The 19466-nt window shown below is 34.5% G+C and overlaps 3 protein-coding genes across 3 annotated transcripts; 1 reads left to right on the forward strand and 2 right to left on the reverse strand.

Moving 5' to 3' along the window:
* Positions 1-5: 5 nt before the first annotated feature.
* LOC106101629 lies at positions 6-5071 on the reverse strand. The gene is made up of 17 exons (XM_013280925.1): positions 4690-5071; positions 4237-4353; positions 3855-3988; positions 3245-3515; positions 3113-3142; positions 2694-3035; positions 2500-2523; positions 2399-2425; positions 2258-2317; positions 1824-1862; positions 1624-1662; positions 1292-1489; positions 942-998; positions 734-865; positions 562-618; positions 428-496; positions 6-172 (listed from the first exon to the last, which is right to left on the reverse strand). The coding sequence occupies exons 1-14, from the start codon at positions 4894-4896 to the stop codon at positions 812-814; spliced, it is 1599 nt and encodes a 532-aa protein (XP_013136379.1). The 5' UTR covers positions 4897-5071; the 3' UTR covers positions 6-172; positions 428-496; positions 562-618; positions 734-811.
* A 2510-nt stretch (positions 5072-7581) lies between these two features.
* On the forward strand, positions 7582-12738 carry LOC106101484 (chymotrypsin-like protease CTRL-1). Its single transcript, XM_013280727.1, has 9 exons — positions 7582-7944; positions 8924-8979; positions 9052-9143; positions 9215-9402; positions 9539-9647; positions 10027-10208; positions 10982-11082; positions 11661-11843; positions 12585-12738. The coding sequence occupies exons 1-9, from the start codon at positions 7878-7880 to the stop codon at positions 12693-12695; spliced, it is 1089 nt and encodes a 362-aa protein (XP_013136181.1). The 5' UTR covers positions 7582-7877; the 3' UTR covers positions 12696-12738.
* Positions 12739-13089: 351 nt separating this feature from the next.
* Positions 13090-17319, reverse strand: LOC106101482 (GILT-like protein C02D5.2). Its single transcript, XM_013280724.1, has 5 exons — positions 17130-17319; positions 14611-14742; positions 14102-14275; positions 13676-13816; positions 13090-13256 (listed from the first exon to the last, which is right to left on the reverse strand). The coding sequence occupies exons 1-5, from the start codon at positions 17202-17204 to the stop codon at positions 13119-13121; spliced, it is 660 nt and encodes a 219-aa protein (XP_013136178.1). The 5' UTR covers positions 17205-17319; the 3' UTR covers positions 13090-13118.
* Between the last annotated feature and the right edge of the window lie 2147 nt (positions 17320-19466).

Genomic DNA, 19466 nt, shown 5'->3' on the forward strand with positions numbered 1-19466 from the left:
CAGAATTGGTTTTTTGTAATTTTATATTGAATATTTTTTATTGGCTTACTACAATTTCAATTACAAATTGAGATTATGATTGACAAACATTGTCTTGCCTTTAACAGGTCGCTAAACATTTTTTCAATCTCCTCATCAATTTCTATTGTGGTTTCATTGGTATTAGTGTAGCCTGAAACATAAGAAATTACATTTTTAAATTCAAACTAGTTGCGATTTCTGTTCAAACACAATATAAAAATAGTAGTTGTTGCTCACGACTTCGTCTGCGTGGAAATAAAGTATAAAGCAGCCTATGTTACTCAGGTTACGTAACTTTTTAGTAGTGCAAGAAATTTTGAAATCTACCCAGTAATTTTTGAGTTATTTCAGAACATACAAAAAAAATACTGACATTTCCTTTTTATAGTGTTAGTACAAAAATTACCTTTGGTTTTGAGACAAAGCAACTAGAACAGCCAGGAGAAGAGCACTCGCATTTAATCAGCTTCTTTTTCTAGTGAATTTAAAAAAAGTTTAAATGAAATACAAATTATAGAAAATAAGGTAAAAATTACTAACAGCTTTCCTCTTAATGTTTGGGTAGAAAATGAATTCATCGCATGGAGTTTCAACTTTCTGAAAACGAATAAAGTAATGTTATGTCAGTTTTGCAATGAGAATGAAAGAGATGACTATATGTTTGTAGTTTCGACTGACACTCGTTAGACTAATTAAATTTAATTAGTCTAACCTTTTCACACGAACAAGAGCAATGTGGGTTCTTAGATTTTTTGGGGTTCTTGGGATCATTGGAATCGGCCATTATTCCTTATACGCCTTTTCCAAATCTTTTCTCTATCTCCGCTTTGAATGTTTCATTTTTCTGAAATGTTAATTGCTCAGTATTAATTACCTCACTGTACATTAATATTTAAAAAAAAAAATTTCACTAATATTACCCCAGGACACTTCGGATTAGGACATATCGCAGTTTTACTACTCAGACACTTCTTATCCTGGAAAAAGTAATTCATAAAATAAATCTTTCACAATTGTAATATGAAAATCTTCTCAAATAATAGTAATTAAGTACTAATTTAACACGTAGTCCAACAATGTACACAATATACAATGTGGGCCACTCCATTTAGATTTTGCATGATGGTTTTAACCTTGCATGTGCAACCATGCCTACACTTGTCACACACGCTAGGGTTTGCCTGTAGTTTTAACTGACCTGCCTAGTTCTAACCAAAAACATGCGAGAGGTACATATAAAAAAGGAAACGAAAATAATTTCGATACTTACGCGGGAGCATAGATACTGCGGAGGTATTGGTGACTTTCTAATGCGTGGCGCTAGACAAGGCGGGTTGTGGAAGCATCGGGAGGGATTGTTACACGGCGCGCTCGCTCGAGGTGGCCAGAAGCAAGGCATGAGGTACGGGAAGCAGGAAGATGGCGGTGAGCAACGCGGCAAGTGATGGCAGGACCTGGCAGCTATAGGCTGGTGAGATAATTTTATTTTTATTTAAGTTAATTGCAAAGACGTTCTAATTTGCATCTCCTCTAAACGCAGCCGACCAAAAAAATCACAAAAATAACTTTTTTAAAGCTAAATAAGCTAATTTTAATACTTGCCTTCTTTAAAATACAACTGGACCGTGGCGTTATCTCGATCTGTTAAAAATGAATAATCTAAATTAAGTTATTAAATTACTGTATACTAATTTGCCTTAACGACATATTTATTATAAGCTAGTTGTTAATTTCGTTACTGAACTTTTTCAATTTTATGCACTTTTACAATTTACGAAATATAAAGACAACAGTTCACTTACCGGAGACGGTTCAAACGTCGGTTTTCTTTTTAATGCGATCTGTAGAGGTAATTTAGATATTAGCTACATCGTGACAGAATCTAAGGTTACAAAGGAAGAGGAAGACCGAAGATAGTATGGATGGATTGTGTGAAAGAGGATATGTTTAAGGAAGGAGTGGATTCAGAGCAGGACATACTGTGCCGACTCTCCGTAAGGGATAAGGGCAAGTGGATGATGATGATGTGACAGAATCTCCGATATCAAGTTCTTAGCTCCTTATAAAAAAATACAAAAATAGTAAAGCAGTTAATTTAGTGTAAAGTAGCTGTACACAATCTAACCCAGAGAAGATCAAACTTCTTTCTTTAACGTAAAGTAAAATTCTATTTTGAAACTACTTTTTAATTGTGTTACTTTTGAGAATTTATTAAGCATTTTGAAAAAATCCTTACCTTCATGCCAAATCGAGTACTACAATCCATCAAGCATTTTGGTTTCGCACAGGGCACTCGCTGCGAATGTAAAAACGTAATGGTTATTACATTATGTTTTTATTAAATTAAGAAATCTCATCATATGTGTTTAAAATTTACCTTGCACTTGAGTTTGCCCTTAATGCACTGTAAAAAAAACTAGTGTATTTATAGGTATTAAATTACATTTTATTAAAAATTTGGTATAGTTAGTGTCTTACGCAAATTGTGCATGGTGGATTGTCCTGGAACAAAATCAATATAGTTAATTTTATAACGTAACTTTTTCAAGTCTATCTTAAAGATTAGAATGTATCCCAAGATTATCTGATTAGGGGTTAGTTCCAGGCAAAATTCAGTAATATGTCGCATTCTATTTATCTTATTCAGTTTTAATAAATAAAGAAAAACTCACACAGCACGTCCCACAAGGTATTTGGCAAGGCGTTGGCTTAAGGAAGGGTATTTTGGGCTGCCTAACGCATGGATATGTGCATGGAGATCTACATGGAGATCTGCATGGACTTCTGCATGGAGGGGAACATGGGCTTTTGCATGGCGATATAGGTGGGCTTCTGCAACGTCTGCCGCATGGTGATCCACATGGCGTTATTCTTAAACACGGCTTAGGGCAAGTAATAGGTTTGCAAGGTCGCGCAGGAACTACACAGGGCAGCGCGCACGGTAAAGAACACACTGTCCCACATGACTTGCATGAAGTACAGAATGGATCAGTGCAACTGTAACACCTCCCGCACTGCAACAAATATAGTTTCAAGACATCGATGTTCATATCCAAAGAGTTACAAGGATGTATTGAAATTTGTATAATACCTTGAGTGACATCGGCAAATCAGTATTACTCTGAAAAATAAATTGGTCAATTAATTTTAAGGATACATTAAGACCCCCAGTCTTAATGTAATCAAAAACTTGTCAAGATTTTTTTAGAATAGAATAGAATACCTTGTGACAACATTGTTGTCCACAACTAAGCAATTGAATTATAGTTGTTTGAGGAAATGCCGGGTTGTTTTCGCCTTTACGGTATTTTTTCAACACTTTCGAATTAATCGTAATATTGGATAATCCAAACATATTGTGCTCCTTGTCCAGACGTAAAATCGTCGAGAGGCACTTCTCCCCAAAGCTGCGGCATCCCCTCATATCTCCTTCAGAATCGCTCGAATCAGGTACGGCAAACGACACACTCCGAGATATACTAGGTGTACTTGATCTACAACAAACAAACTCATTGTATTTATATCGCTAACTACCGCACTAAGGGTTGTTTGGTTGCTAAGGGAGACACTGTTGTAGATTTAGTATGAGAAATCTACAATAAGCGACTGCTAAAATGACAAACGACCCTTAGTGCAATAGTAAGTCGACTTTCCTGGCATAGAAAAACAACATTCAAATAACATATACCTTCATAGTCTCTTGAAATCGTCACGATGTCGTTTCCTGTTAATCCTTACCTTCGCTCCTGTTAACGCGTTAACAATTCTGGAACGATACCAGACCTGTATTTGTTGAACTTATGACAGTAATTTTGATAGTAAATTTTACGAACCTGGAATCTGTAGACTCTGTTTGACTATCAGTGAGCCATTTCATTTTTGTCAAATGTAACAAATTAGGATTGTCGCCTTCATCAGCAGAAGTTTCGTCGGTAAATTCGCTGTTATCTAACGTTGTTGTCGAGGCCTAGAAATTTATTGTCAATGTTAAAATACTAGTTTCCATCCGCGTGGAATTAAAAAGAAAAGTAAATAGTCTATGTGTTCTTCCAGACTAACTGTACATCTATGCCAAAATTTTGTCGACATCTGTTCAGCCGTTTAGACTACAAACTAACAAACATCCATCCATCTAAACTTTCGCTTTTATAATATTAGTAAGAAGCATGACTTAAAAATGATTTGTGGTTCATAATACAGGGTTAAAATGCTTACGTATCCTGTTGATAAATCAGCCTCTCTGTGGCATTCCGTTTGGCAGGCATTAGTTGAATCTAAACTATCACGTAACCCTTGTGTTCTCTCAACTAGTTTTGGTTCATCCTCCATTACCTGAAATCAATTTTAAACATTTACATATTGCTCACGAAACATAACTATTATTGAGTATTCAGACGAAACTTTGACAGACGACAGACAGACGATACTAATATTATAAATGTGAAAGTTTAGATGGATGCATGGATGGATGTTTGTTAGAGTTTGTAGTCTAAACTGCTGAATGAATTAGATGAAATTTGGTATAGATGTAGAGGATAGTCTGGAAGAACACATAGGGTACTCACTTTCGTTTTTTTTTATTTTCACGCGGACGAAAGTTAGTTTTCAGTAACTTAACATCGGGTGAGTTATTCTGATTTTTTTTATTTTACTAAGCATTCCACTTACTTGTTCAATAAGTTCGCGTGATGGTCTTACGTAGCAGCCTTTGAGGACTCTGTCCTGGTCGGAAGATGGCTTGACACGATTCATTTGGCACATATAAGTGCAAATCGGTTTTTGTACGGAGGGTTTATGTGGTACCATTTTATTGTGTTGAGCTTGGCTGGAACTGGTTTTTTCTTTCCTATTATACTTCTGTCTTACTGGATCCATGTTGAAGTGTTTATTATGATTTTATTTTCCAAGGAAAGGCAAAAATGTCGGTAGCGACATGTTAAAAGCGTTTGATGGTGTAATGTACAGAAAAAACAATTATTTTCAATGATTTCTTTACATGGTGTTGTTTTGACGCTTCATAAAATTATTTGATTGTTTGAAACCCATTTGTCATTATGATTTTCTTTTTAATTGTCTTTCTATAGCAGTTATTATTTTTCTAGATAGAAAGTGTTTCATTGTAACAATTCCTTATCTTTATACTGAAACTCATTCTGAACAAAGATTTAATTATTTCTATGAGAATGTTTCCTTTAATGATACACGTAATATATGAGGGATAGGGAGCTTACAATATATTTAAACAGTGTATATTACTTTTCCAAAAACCTTCCTACTTATTTGTTAGTTGTGGAGTCAATTTAAATATAAGTCACTATTTGTAATTACGTATCATTTTAAACCATGGGCTATGAGTTTAGTTTGGTACTATTAGTTTGGTTATTGCCTTGAACTGTCACATAGAATTATGTTAACATCGTCACGGTGTGTTAGATAACACCTTTTAACTTTAGTACGGATATAATTTTATTTAGTTAATCTGACTTCAGGATAACGTGAGATACTAAATTCGTTTTAGGGATACATGCAATTAAAACTGCATCCTAAAATGTCTTACAACTAGTTTTCAACCGCGAATTCCACATGGAATTAAAATAAAAACAAAAGTAAGTAGCCTATGTGTTCTTTCACACGCTACATCTATGGCAAATTACATCGAGATCCTTTCAGTCGTTTAGGCACACTACCAAACATCCATCCATCTAAACTTTCGTATATAAAAAAATATTAGTAAGATATGACATTGTCAGTTTGTCTTTATACGAATGAGAATTAAAGTAGAAACAGGTGTAAGTCTGTATTATCTCAGATTAATCATATACATGAATCGTATGTTATTTATAGCTCGCACATAATAAATTGTACCATTTAAGATAGACCGGTACAGGCAAGTGATGTGAATGACATCAGACCGGACAAAAAGCTCAACTAACAAAGGAATAACAATATAAAAAGAGATTTTCACAAAGATTAGACGGACACGGTTCGTTTGGTCCGCGTTGAATCTGACGCGCCGCACTTTTTTTTTGCATGTCTATCGGTCAATCTACAAAAGGTATAAAATTAATTACAAATTAATTAAAACATTTCCTATTATTTTGTGCTAGATATTTTATCTTACGGCTTTCATTGTTTTATAAATATTGGTATTATACCAAATAACTTAAAAGTTATGAGACGGGATAATTCGCATGTAATAAAAAGGACGTTAGTTATGAATGTGGAGGGGTACACGATAGAGGTAGACCTAGAAAGAGATGGATGAATGACGTGAAAGGAGACATGTTCATGAAGGAAGTAATAAGATGACGAATGATAGAGTTATTTGGAGGACGAAAACCCGGCGAGCCGACCCCACGGGAGTAGGATAAGGCAGGGTAGATGATGATGATGACCAAACAATTTAAAAGCATTTTTTTTTTAATTTTTCTTTATGAATACAAGCCATCTTATAAATATACTCGATCAGTATGTCTATTAGGTATTTAATACAAAGTTATATCTTACTTATACAACCTACTTTACCTGACTTACTTTTACCTTGTCCAAGTTAATAAATTGAATGAACCAAAAGAGAGCTAAAACATACAGATAGACAGTAATCCCAAACTCGTGATACAGAAATTAATTAGGTAAGTGTGGAACCGAACGTAAGGTATTAGAAAAAATAAATTGATGTTATTGTATGCTAGATGAAGTACAGTCAATATCGGTCGGTGTTAGAAATATAAAAGTTGTTTAAGTTGGAGTTACATTGACTTTTAGGGTTATATCTGTTAATTTTCTTTGTTGCAATGTTCATTTTTAAGTTGGAGTTACATTGACTTTTGGAGTTATATCTGTTAATTTTCTTTGTCGCAATGTTTATTTCACAAACAAAAGTTGAACCGCATATTATTATTTTTATATAGAAAGTAAACAATTTCTATTTGTACCACATTTATTGTAAAATTACTTAAAACTGGAACCAGAATTACATTTTGATAATTAAAAAAAATAATGTCACTTTTCTGCAGGATGTTACTGCAACGATTGTAAATACCTGAATTAATGAAACGCCACATTTTGTCCAGTTAATTCACATTGATACAGAGATCACAAACAATTTATAACCCACTAGCTGTTCCCGTGCGATTTCATCAGCATAAAATTATTTGATTGTTTACATGTGTCAAATTGTCAATTGCAAATGTCAAAATGATATTACATGACAAAACTTGGCAATCTTGCATCCTTGATGTTGGCAGCAACTTATGGTCTCTTTCCCACGTTAGGGTTTTTATCCAAAATATTTACCCCCTAAGTTTAATGGCTTAAAAATATGTAGCCTAAAGCGAGATTTAAGTATAGGGCTTTTTATTAAAAAAGAGTTATTCAAAATTGCTGACGTCTTAGGCAACAAAAAAGTTTGTGTTAACGCTTTATTATCATAGTAAGTATAGATTAACCTAGATTATTGTCATTTAAATGCAAAATCACAACAACACACTTGCCATAATACGTATCTAAATATTAAAATAAAATGCATTTAGATAAATTCAGATAAGTGTGCCCAATTATATGGTTGAATTACGTCTAATTTATTGTAGTTTGATTGCCGCATTCATTGATCCTTATTTAATGCGATAAAAAAAAAAACAAATCAAAATAAAATCAGTCGTCCTGATATGTTTGTGACCCCTGAGTCACGGCAGTGCGAGCAAAGGCTTTGTATTGTATCACTTTTGATACGAGCGCCGGCGCACTCGCAGTTTTTCTACAAGATGAGAGTATGAAGTTCGAATTACCTTAAATTCCTGTTAAAAAGTTGATGATGAATTGTGATTAAATAGTGTTAAACCGACATAAAAACAAAAATGACTGCGTGTAAAGCGTTACTATGGATTGTATTTGTTTGGTGGACTGTTGACGCTCAATTTGGAAGTAAGTTTTTGTAAACAATTTTAAGTTGATGTGTTTTATTTTTTTAAGCGCATTGTTTAGGAATTAAACAATAGTATTTTTTATTATATTATACGATAAGGCCGTTTGCTCACCTTATAATGTGACAATTGAAATCCATAAAATAGCGAAGCGACCGTTGCTTGTAGACATCCGAAATTGCAGATGCATTACCCATTATAAACAGAGAAAGAGGCTCAACGAAAGACGGTGTTTTCCTTTCTATAAGTCCTCCGCCAAATCCACTTCCCCTACCCACCCTTTCCTTGTAAAAAAAGTTGGGTAGGGAAGAAGAAACCTAAAATTACTTGTAAAAATTTTTGATTAATTTTAATAGAAGGTACTGAAGAAACATATTAAAAATTTACAACAGAATTAAAAATATCGCCATAAATAAATAAATCAGTTCCATCGCAAAAGTCTTTGAAAGGCTGTATATGTATACATCAGTATGTACTGATGCTTTAATAATCAGAGCTTGACATAGAAAAATCATACATCGTGCATCTAGATTTAATAATCGGTGATCACAACGATGATACAATACAGGACAGAAGCGGCCTTGCCGGCGAACTGATTTTATCTAATTTCGAGGTCATTACAAATTACAATCAAACGTGATATAGAGTTTGAAATGATAATTTACACACCGTAAATATTAATGCAATAATATGGTACAAATACGAGTAATCTTAGAAAAAATGTTAAAACCATGTAAAGCGGATTATGAGGTACCTACCTATTTATTTACAGTTCCCAATATCACTGGTTTTAGAATTTTTAAAATTATAATATTTGCTACTACTAATTTAAGATTATTGTCCATATTAGATTATTTCATGTTTTTATAGTCCGATAGTGGGCTATCCCTACAAGCTCTGTATTAAGAGATTTTTTTAAAGTTGTCATAGAGTATAAAGTTGTCTAGGATCTCGTTAATTTAATTTCTTTTCTGTTTTAGCTGTATCTATCAGCTTGGACATGGGACGTACTGAAGAGGAATCTTTAAATTTCAAAGTATGATGTAACTTTTTAATTTCATGTTTGGAGTGAAGTTAAATAATAATTATTGATGACAAATTATTATAGGGTCGATGTCCACCGAACACTTCATGTGTTCCAATCAGCTCATGTCCACTGTTAGAAGACCTGATGGACTTTTCGTGTTTTTCCTCTGACAAGTTAGTATTGCATTTATACCCTTTTTTATATTTCTATAATCCTTTAAGTAAAATTGTATGTAATTGTTTAGATACTTTCATCGCCTGAATTCTCTGACTTGCGGCAATAACAATGACGAGGACCTCGTGTGCTGTCCGGCATGCGAGTGCTCGCGCGTACACCCGCCGAACACCGCCGAGTGCGGCCGAAGCATGGTGCGCGCCAATGACTACAAAGGCATCGGCCTGCATCCCTGGGTTGCTAGGATCGGTTTCACTAGTCGGTATTAATTAATTAAAACTAATTTAATGGCTCACCTACTATTTTAAAGCTGGAATTAAAACATTAAAAAAAGCTGTTGATAAAGGTTTGATGAAGATTGTTTGCTTGCAATGTTTAAAATTTTTAATTTCAGACAAAGATACTGGCTCGGTAAGATTCGCATGTAGCGGTTCAATCATATCCAAGAAAGTTGTACTTACCGCCGCCCATTGCGCGCTCGCTAAGCCTGAAGGATATAAATTGTGAGTTATTTAATATAATACGTTAATGTCATGAAGTTAAAAAAATATAGCTTGTCCTCAGCGATAACGTAGCTTTTTAATGATGTAGACATTTTTGAAATCGGCCCAGTAGTTTTTGAGTTATTTCAATACATACAAAGATACAAATTTTCCCTCTTCGTAATATTAGCATAGACCAACTGTTGCTCGCGACGTTGCCCGCGTGAAATTAAAAGATATAGCCTATGTTGCTTACAGATAAATTACCTTTCTAATGGTAAAAGAATTTTTAAAATCGGCCCAGTAGTTTTTACGCGAATCAGTTACATACAAATATCCAAAAATACAAATCTTTATTTTTTTATTATGTATTTATATAGATTAAAAAATATATACACAGATCAACAGTGGTGGTAGGCGAGTGGGACACGACACGAAGCCCTGACTGTAATGAGTACTTCTGCGCGCCGGTGACGCAGGCGCTGAAGGTGGACAACGTGGTTGTGCACCCCGGCTACGAGCAGAAGATATTCCGACACGACATCGCGCTCATCGTGCTCAAAGATGAAATCAAATATTCAGGTATCAATACAAAACAGCCCTAATTTGTTGAACACATGTTCGTTTCCTCAACTCCACGCCTAGCGCGTTTTGCCTGAGAACAGGTTGAAGAACAATCCTTTATTGCTTATGATCTCCGGGAGCGATCTTTTGGAAAGTATGGATGGATTGTGTGAAAGAGGATATGCTTAAGAAAGGAGTGGATTCAGATATGACGGCTGATAGAGATGTATGGAAGAGCAGCACATACTGTGCCGACCCTCCGTAAGGGATAAGGGCCAGTTGATGATGATCTTCGGGAGTGATCTTGGCAAACCGAGATACCTAACCCTGTATTGTAACTACCGGGCAGTTTTGTATATGCGCCGTGGTTTCTTCTTCCATCATGCACGGTCGCTTGCCAAACATAATAAAACCATAGATTTCTAGTAATAGTCTATAGAACGATTATAATCGAATTTCAATACTATTCTTTCGCATGAATCTAGTTATTGTTTGTTTATCTTACTTCTTTCTAATATTATAAATGCGATAGTTTACATGGATGCATAGATGTTTGTTAGCATTTGTAGCCTGAACAGATCTCGATGAAATTTGGTAGACGTAGAGAGTAGTCTGGAAGAACACACACTACTCACTTTTGTTTTTTATTCCACGCGGACGAAGTCGCGGTCGAAAGCTAGTAAACAATATTACAATGTTAATATAACAAAAGAATAGTTCATGAAGGTCATCAGGACCTTGAATTGGTAATTCAAATCAGTGTATTCTAGATGCTAATTGTACATTTTCAGTGACAGCCGCTCCGCTCTGCCTGAATGATAAACCGGAAATAGTTATAAATGAACGCGCAACGCTCGTCGGATGGGGAAAATTATCTGGACAGACTAACATGGTATGATTTAAAAAAAATTAAACATGCTTTGACAGATATAACCACGATTATGAACCACATACTTGTCTATAGCATTTCATGTAAAATTAAAAAGCCCTCCTGAATATACTTTTATAACACCCTGGGAAATTGTATTAATCAAAAGATACGACTGATTGCAAAATAAGACAAGCCTTTTAGGCTGCAGGACAACATATATAAAGAAGGGTGAAAAAAACCTTCAATCGGGAATTTAAATTTGTTGGAAAATATTAATTTCACTAATGTTATAAATGCGAAAGTTTGGATGGATGTATGTTAGAGTTTGTAGCGTAATGTGCTGAACAGATGTCATTGACATGTTCCATAGATGTAGAATTTATTTTTAATTCTACGCGGACGAAGTCGCGTACAAAAGCTGGGTTATTTATAAGAAAGCCATGCTTTGGATACAATTTCATAATACCAAGTCGGACTATGAATGATGTTATGTGCTTTTTTGACCGACTTCCCAAAAGGAAGGAGGTATTAAATTCGTCTGTATGTTTTTTATAGTGAAAAAGTCAACTTTTATCGTGGACTTGTTATTATATATATAGGTGGGCAAACAACAGCAATTAGACGTGCCCCTGGTCCCTCTGGAGACGTGTGAGAGTATCTTCGGGGAGTCTGTGCCGGTGCACGAGGGGCAGCTGTGCGCGGGCGGGGAGGAGGGCCGGGACGCCTGCTCCGGCTTCGGAGGAGCTCCCCTATTAGTACATAGAGATGGACAATATTTACAGGTATGATAAACCTATAGTTAGGGCCTTTTTCATCAAGGGGGGGAATCCACTAAAACCCTCGGTGGCTAGCCTCTAGTGCAATAGAAGAGGGCCTGTCCCACCAAATTGTAAATTGTCTGATGACAATATCGGATTTTGTTCCTTCTTTGACAGTGACGTCATTTTTAAGCTATTTCAGCCTGTATCAGCCAGTGGGAACAGACCCTTAGTGTTTTAAATCGCTAGTCTTCTATCTTATCCAGATTTTTCTAATAAATTATTCCTCTTATATTAGCTACTTAATCCATAATTTAGAATTGATCGATACAGGTGACAAAAACCCTAAGTAAATCCATTTTTTTAACTAGTTTTTACAAGTTCTTTAAGTGTTTTTCCTGCCATATTGAGAGTTCATGCACTATAGCTGGGTTCCAAACTAGTATAACATTATTTTCATTGTCTTTGAAAACATCGTTAGAGGCAGACCTAGAATGAGATGGATGGATTGCGTTAAAGGTGACATGATCAAGAAGGGAGTGATGACTGAGATGACGGATGATAGAGTTATCTAGACGACGAAGAATATTCTGTTGACCCTACGGGATATAGGGAGAAAGATGATTGTTTTTGAAAACAATTGGAACTCGAGCCTACTGTAAAAGTAACAACCCCCTTTCTTTTACAGTACGTCCCCACCACTTTGGATAATTTTGCATATATCGTTGAATTTCTACGCAGATACCAATTTTTCGTTTATTTTAGATCGGGATTGTATCATTCGGTTCAGAGAACTGCGGCAGCGCGGGCGTGCCGAGCGTCTACACCAACATCGCACACTACTTCCACTGGATCGTGGAAAACTCCCCCTCCTAAATGCTTCACTTTAGTTGTTAATTAAATATTGTAGAAACTGAAAGTGATATTTTATGTTAAAACCATGCAAAATTAAAAAATCATTTCATTTTTTTCTTTTTAGTCTGTTAAGAATAAAAATATTTTAATTACATGATCTTAAAACAGCGACATCTAGTGGCGTTTGAACACAATCGACACGCTGATTGGTATTTAAATAATAACTAGCTTGCGCCCGCGACTTCCTCCCCGTGGAGTTAAAAAAAGTAAGTAGCCTATGTTCTTCCAGACTAAGCTCTACGTCTATGCCAAATTTCATCCAGATCCATTTAGCCGTTTAGGCTACAAACTAACAAACATCCATCCATCTAAACTTTCGCTATAATATTAGTAAGAAGTAAGATAATAAAAATACTTTTTAGCAATAGATAGAAAGTATATATTTCAAGTTGAATTATGAAAGATATATTCCCAAGCGCGGTTGTTGTAGTACCGCGCACAGGGCGCCGCCTCGCGGAGAGTCGCGCACAACGTTCCGATTAGATCAGTCATTGCAGAATCTTGAAAATCTTGATTAAATACCTACAAATAAAACACAATGTCAAAACTAATTGTGTAATAACCTTTTCTATACTAATATTAAAAAAAGGAAAGATTTGTATTTTTATACGTAACTAGCTATTTTATATGTTGCTTACGACTTCGGCCGCGCGTAATTATAAATCTATGTTACCACAGATAAAGTACCTTTCCAATGGTAAAAGAATTATTAAAATCGGGCTCGCAGTTTTTGAGTTATTATAATACATACAAAAATAAAAATCTTTCCTCTTTATAATATTAATATAGGTAAAATTACTCAAAAACTACTGTGCCGATTACTTCTTTCATCAATAAAAAGCTACGTTATTATTTACTGTTTTTTTTTAATTAACGTGGACAACATCGCGAGCAATAACTAGTTTTTATGTAAAATACGAAATTATCATCTATACAATTACCCCATCTATGGTAACAGTAGGTATAAACTTAGGCTTGAGGTTGTTAGTGTGGTACTCAGAGTCCAGTTGTAGCGCCACGCCCTCGCCCGCCAGCACGCAGCCCTCCACCGCGCTCACCGACAGCCCCGCGTGCTTCACACACTGTAAGTAGACATTACCTATACTAGTAAATTCAATTTCTTAAGTTTTGAACCGTTTCAGCTTTATGGTATAGCGATTTATCAACTTTACAACTCACGTCATAAAAAGAAAGTATAAAAACGCTATTAATGACGAAAGATGCCACATTCACACTGGATTCAAGATGGTGAAAAAGTAAGTAACTTCTGATTCCGCAGTTAGATTCTTAGTATTTTTCGCAGGTAATGAGATATATTTCAAGAGTGATAATGTAATCAGGTATATTGGTGTATTTAGTGTAGTTACATATAGACTGCCGCGAGCGCCGAACGTCGAAGCCATTTCGCAGACAACGTAGGTGACGCGCTGTACATCGTTGTGGTCTCTCATGTGCCGCAGCGCGCACTCCTGTACTATATTGCCGAGGCACTCCTCAGGCCCGTGCTGGCATTCAAAGCCATCGTCGCCGTAGTTTATACTCTGAAATATAACCAATGTGAACTTAAAATCATACTAATCATACTAAAGTTTAGATGAATGGATGGATATTTTTTAGAGTTTGTAGCCTAAATGGCTTAACGGATTTCTATGAAATTTGGTATAGATGTAGAGGGTAGTAGGTAAGAACACATAGGCACTTTTGTTTTAATTTCACGCGGACGGAGTCGCAGGCGAAAGTTAGCAGTAGAACAGAAGTCGCTAATAGTAAGTCGTGAACCTGTCCTAGGAAGCATAGATCTCAGAATGATTATGAGATGTATTAGTTAAAAAAAAACTACCAATAAGTTAAATATAAAAGTATATAGCTATTTTACCCTAGACTTTCCAAACGGTATGAGTTTGAGCTTGATGTATCGATGCAGTAGTTCGATGGCCGGTTGTAATTGGTCCAGTATAAATTTCTTGCTGTCCGGACACTTGCTTTCGTAGTATACTGTCAGTAGGCGCTGGAAAAATAATTTAATTGCAATTACTGTTCATTTATAAACTAAGCTGTTCCCGTGCGGCGTTATCCGTATCAAATTATGAACAATTTTATTGTTTAATCTGTCAAATTATCAATTGCAAGTTAAAACAAAGTAGTGTGTATTTACGCTTTATTATATATGATTCCTTGGAAAAAATTATATTACGACCATTCCCCGTATATTAAAAAAAATTTTTAATATGTATCATATATTATAGATAGTAGAGGCAATCGTATACCGGGCGGGACAGGACAACTTTTACTAGTACATTGAGGCCTTGGTCAAGTGAAATCAGGTCCTACATACACGTACATTTGGACATACATAAATACCTCTACATACTGACTTGCATTTGATTATTATATTGTAGGTCAGGGTTATTTCTAGGTGAAGATTTGATCCAAGAAAAAAATCTTAAACTTTGACTAAACTATCGCACAACTGTTTCATTTTTTTTTTATAACATAAAGTGGCAAACGAACAGGCGACCACCTGAATCCGAAAAAATGGCGAAGCGACCGCTGCCCATAGACATCCGCGATTGCAGATGCGTTGCCTTATCCGACGGAGGTGGAGGACGCACATAAAGAGGATGTTGCCCCTTCCTATGCATCTCCTCCACCGTCAAATCCACTTCCCCTTCCCATTCTCTCCTTATAAGAAAAGGGTGGTAAAGAGAAAGGGACTTAAATTAGGCCTCCGGCACCACACTCATCACACGAAATTGCTTCCATTTCACGCCTGTCTTCTGTGTGGTCGTGGTATTACACCGGGCGTGCCGGCCCATTCATGCTAAGATGTTTAAGCGGGCACAGTCCTATGAGCTTATATGGAGGTGCGTACACTCCTCCGTTTTTAGTTGTGCAACTGAACAGTTGAATTGGTTGCAAAACAATCGACAATCGCACAACTGTTGTGCGATTGTTTAGTCTAAAGTGTGCATTTGCTCTTACTCTAAAACGTATCTTACATCTTTGTAATCAAGGTTAAGATATAATTTAGCGTGTTAAACTTTTTTGTTCATTCTCAACTTACTAGTATAGTATTGTTATTATCTGTCCTCGTATGTACAAAAATTAGATACGCCTATTAGTCGAATATTCTTTAGAAAAGGTGTGAAACACATTGTATTTTGTGGCATTGACCATTACAACACGTCCTCAGGTGGCGTTAAATTGATATAACGTGCTGAAATAATTGTTTTCAGTACGCGATTAACTCGTGCTAAAATATGTTATAATATATTTCATGAATGTTAAAAATGTAAAGTAAATGTTAAATTATATGAGATTATACATACATATAACTATTGAAAAACGATAAAAATATTCTCATCTCTTGTTTTGAGAAAAAAAATGAGAAAGATTTGTATTTTTGTATGTAACGACAGAACTCGTAAACTGTTGAGCCAATTTCAAAAATTCTTTACCCACAAGAATGCTATATTATCACTAAGTAAAATAGGCTACATTTATATCTAATATTTTTTTTAATTCCGTGTAGATGAAGTCGCAGATAAAAGCTACTAGATATAAGATACTGGACCACGTTTCTACTAATCCTAATCAATACAAATAAAAGTTTAGTCAAAAATTCATAGTTCATTAGCATTGTAGTGCGCGAGTCATTAGATTTGAATAGTATGACAATATGTTGATGTCATTGTTTTAGCGGATTGTTTAGTTCGCTTCCGTGCAGAGTTTTTAAACATTTTGACGTATTACACGTAAATAAATGACCGGTGTCAACACCAATTCAGAACTAGAGACTGTTAATACAACTTATCTTACAAATATAAATGTAAAAGTTAGATTGGATGGATGAATGTTTGTTAGATTTTGCTAACAGCTGTATGGATCTCGATGAAATTCGGCAGATTTGTAGAGCAGTCTGGAAGAACAAATTGCTACTTGCTTTTGTTTTTTTTTATTTCTATGCGATAAGATAAAAATATGTATCACAGACTATTGGATAGTTCAATTACTTCGAGCTAATTTTAAATCTTATTGCTGTGTTATTGAAAATGGAATGAGTATTTCAAATTTATTTTACAAGTTTTACAATTGTAAGTAACGAGTCGAGTCGATTCTAGATCGCAACTGTGTAAATTTAACGCAATACGAATTTGGAGGAACTATATTTTGAAATGAACAAGAATCGATAAAATTTAGTATTTTTATTTCTGAAACTTGTAGACTATTGTCAGCCAAAATTGACGATTAACATTTTATTTAAATTAAAAAAAAAATACCAAATAATTTCTGGATAAAGAAAGAATGTTAGATTTTTAAATGGTAATCAAATAGATGCCATAAAAATTATGTAAAGTAAAAAATTAATTTACTAATAAATATAAAATAAAATACCTTCTGTGGAACATATCCAAAACTTAGTTGTGTTACCGCGCAAAGAAACAAAGATATAAAAATAATACAGTTCATTTTCGTAACACAATTAAATTACACCATCTTACACATAAAATTAACTTAACATCGCCCAATTCTCAATACATTTTCGATCAACGTCTGAATGCGTTGTGCGCTTTGAAACAGTAAACAGTTGTATCAACAAATATCAGTTATGTTAACGCACACTACGATCTCCGAATACTTTTACTTATGCTTGTGTGAGTGTTGCCCTAATAGCTACAAATAAATTAAATCACAATAAAATGCTTCTTTAGCCTTGATGCGGGAATTACACCTTGATGTACTATCTATTAATTTATCTAAAACCGTTAGGAATACGTGGACAGTTAATAGTAATCTATATTACTATACCTATAAAAAAGAGTAAACACACACTACTTTGTGGCGTAGGATGTCAGCAATACCGGCATATTTTTGAATAATTCTATCTTTAATAAAAGCCCTACACTTGCGACATGCTTTAGGTTATAAATTTTCACACTATTAAACTTAATCGGTAAATAAATTGTAAAAAAGCCTTCATGTCGGAAAGGGATCATAATCTACAAGCTACCAACATTAAGGAAGCAAGGTTGTCATTTATGCATTTGGATTTTGACATTTGAGAAACGTAAAAAATTAAATTAAAGTTGAGCAGCCAATGATCTAGGCTAGGTGTAGGGTTACTAGGGGGTCTGCCCCTACCCTCTGGTGTTCGCACATGATCAATTATTCACAAGCCAATATGAAAAGAAAAACTTTGATACTATACGAGTACTAGCTAGTTCCTCATAGCCTTGTTCACGTAAAATTAAAAAATAGTAAAGAATAGCCTATGTTACTCATTGATAACGTATTCTTAATGGTGCATTCTTAAAATCGGTGCAGTAGTTTTTGAGTTTAATACATACAAATGTATAAATCTTTCCTCTTTATTATATTAATAGATACCCATAGACTAGTTTCCATTAGGTTCTTTTACTTTTGTAAAACAATTCCAATGTATTCGCTTCCTTATTTACATCTGCCAGCTGCTAAATAACAAACATAGGCTGTTTTTTTTTAAAAAAGAAAAAATTCGAATTAACCGGTTTCGGTATTAAAAATATATTACAAGATACTTACCAGTTAAAATATGGAACATATTTGCGTGTAAAGTGCATAAGCTAGCACTACGGAAAGTATTATCGTCCAGTAAGGATGGATGAGATATATCGCATAGAATATTATCAAAAGAAAAATTATAAAGTACACTATTTCCATTTATGTTTTGGAGGCATTTTGTTGGTTTTTATTATTAGTAATGACTATTTACATTGATAGTTTCAAGTACTTTATGACATTTTCTTTATTGACACAATAATAAACCAATAGACAAAATAATCTCCAGTAAGGTTAAGTTTGAATACATATTTATGGACGAAAATGTATACGAAAGTACGGAAAAAGTATGAATTAGGTAAATCCATTGTTTTTCTCAATAGATTAACTCATATTTCGTATTAATTCGTTCTTACTAATATCTTCAGGAAATAAGACATTCTACTTGTACATTCCCTGTAGCTGGCTTGCTACATCGAGTAATTGTTATTAAAACTATTGTCTATCTTCTCTATTCTTCTCTATCTCTTCTCTATCTTCCTCTTCCTTTAACTTAATAATAAAGATTGTTATATTTATTATTAAGTTAACGGAAGAGGAAGATCAAAGAAAGTGAGGATGGATTGTGTGAAAGAGGATATGCTTAAGAAAGGAGTGGATTGAGATACGACGGCTGATAGAGATGTATGGAAGAGCAGCACATATTGTGCCGACCTTCCATAAGGGATAAGGGCAAGTTGATGACGATTTATTATTAAATTAATTATTTTTCATTCTCTAATCTACTCATTAGTCGCTTATTTTTGTTCACACATTGTTCAAAAACTGAGCAAATAGGTTTTTTTGACCCTATGATAGAACTTTCCGTTACATATGTCTTCTGCATAATCGCGTCTTCATATGGTGATTTTGTTTTTAATTTTCCAATAGCACGTTGATATTTGCTGCTTACTTTTTCAATGTCCATTTTCATATCTGTTTGATGAGTACAACTATAGTTATCATTTACTTCTGTCCTGAACGATCTAAAAAAAACATAAAAATAGCTGTTAATATTTGTTTGAAATAATAAAGTTTATTATCGTTTATCTTAATATGATTATTTAATCGTAATTAAACTTATATATTTTTGACCGACTTCCCAAAAGAAGGAGGTACTCAATTCGTCTGTATGTTTTTTTTTTTTTTTTTTTT

Source organism: Papilio polytes, unplaced genomic scaffold, assembly GCF_000836215.1.
Source record: "Papilio polytes unplaced genomic scaffold, Ppol_1.0 DF823980.1, whole genome shotgun sequence".
NCBI lineage: Eukaryota > Metazoa > Arthropoda > Insecta > Lepidoptera > Papilionidae > Papilio > Papilio polytes.

Coding starts and splice junctions, on each gene's coding strand:
- LOC106101482 (XM_013280724.1), bottom strand. CDS start 17,204: ATGAACTGTATTATTTTTATATCTTTGTTTCTTTGCGCGGTAACACAA. Junction 14,743..17,129: donor TTGGATATGTTCCACAGAAG/GTATTTTATTTT, acceptor TTATTTTTCCAG/CGCCTACTGACAGTATACTA. Junction 14,276..14,610: donor TACCGTTTGGAAAGTCTAGG/GTAAAATAGCTA, acceptor GTTATATTTCAG/AGTATAAACTACGGCGACGA.
- LOC106101629 (XM_013280925.1), bottom strand. CDS start 4,896: ATGGATCCAGTAAGACAGAAGTATAATAGGAAAGAAAAAACCAGTTCC. Junction 2,524..2,693: donor TACCTTGTGGGACGTGCTGT/GTGAGTTTTTCT, acceptor ATTTTGTTCCAG/GACAATCCACCATGCACAAT. Junction 2,426..2,499: donor ATCCACCATGCACAATTTGC/GTAAGACACTAA, acceptor TTTTTTTTACAG/TGCATTAAGGGCAAACTCAA.
- LOC106101484 (XM_013280727.1), top strand. CDS start 7,878: ATGACTGCGTGTAAAGCGTTACTATGGATTGTATTTGTTTGGTGGACT. Junction 8,980..9,051: donor AGGAATCTTTAAATTTCAAA/GTATGATGTAAC, acceptor AAATTATTATAG/GGTCGATGTCCACCGAACAC. Junction 9,403..9,538: donor TGCTAGGATCGGTTTCACTA/GTCGGTATTAAT, acceptor TTTTAATTTCAG/ACAAAGATACTGGCTCGGTA.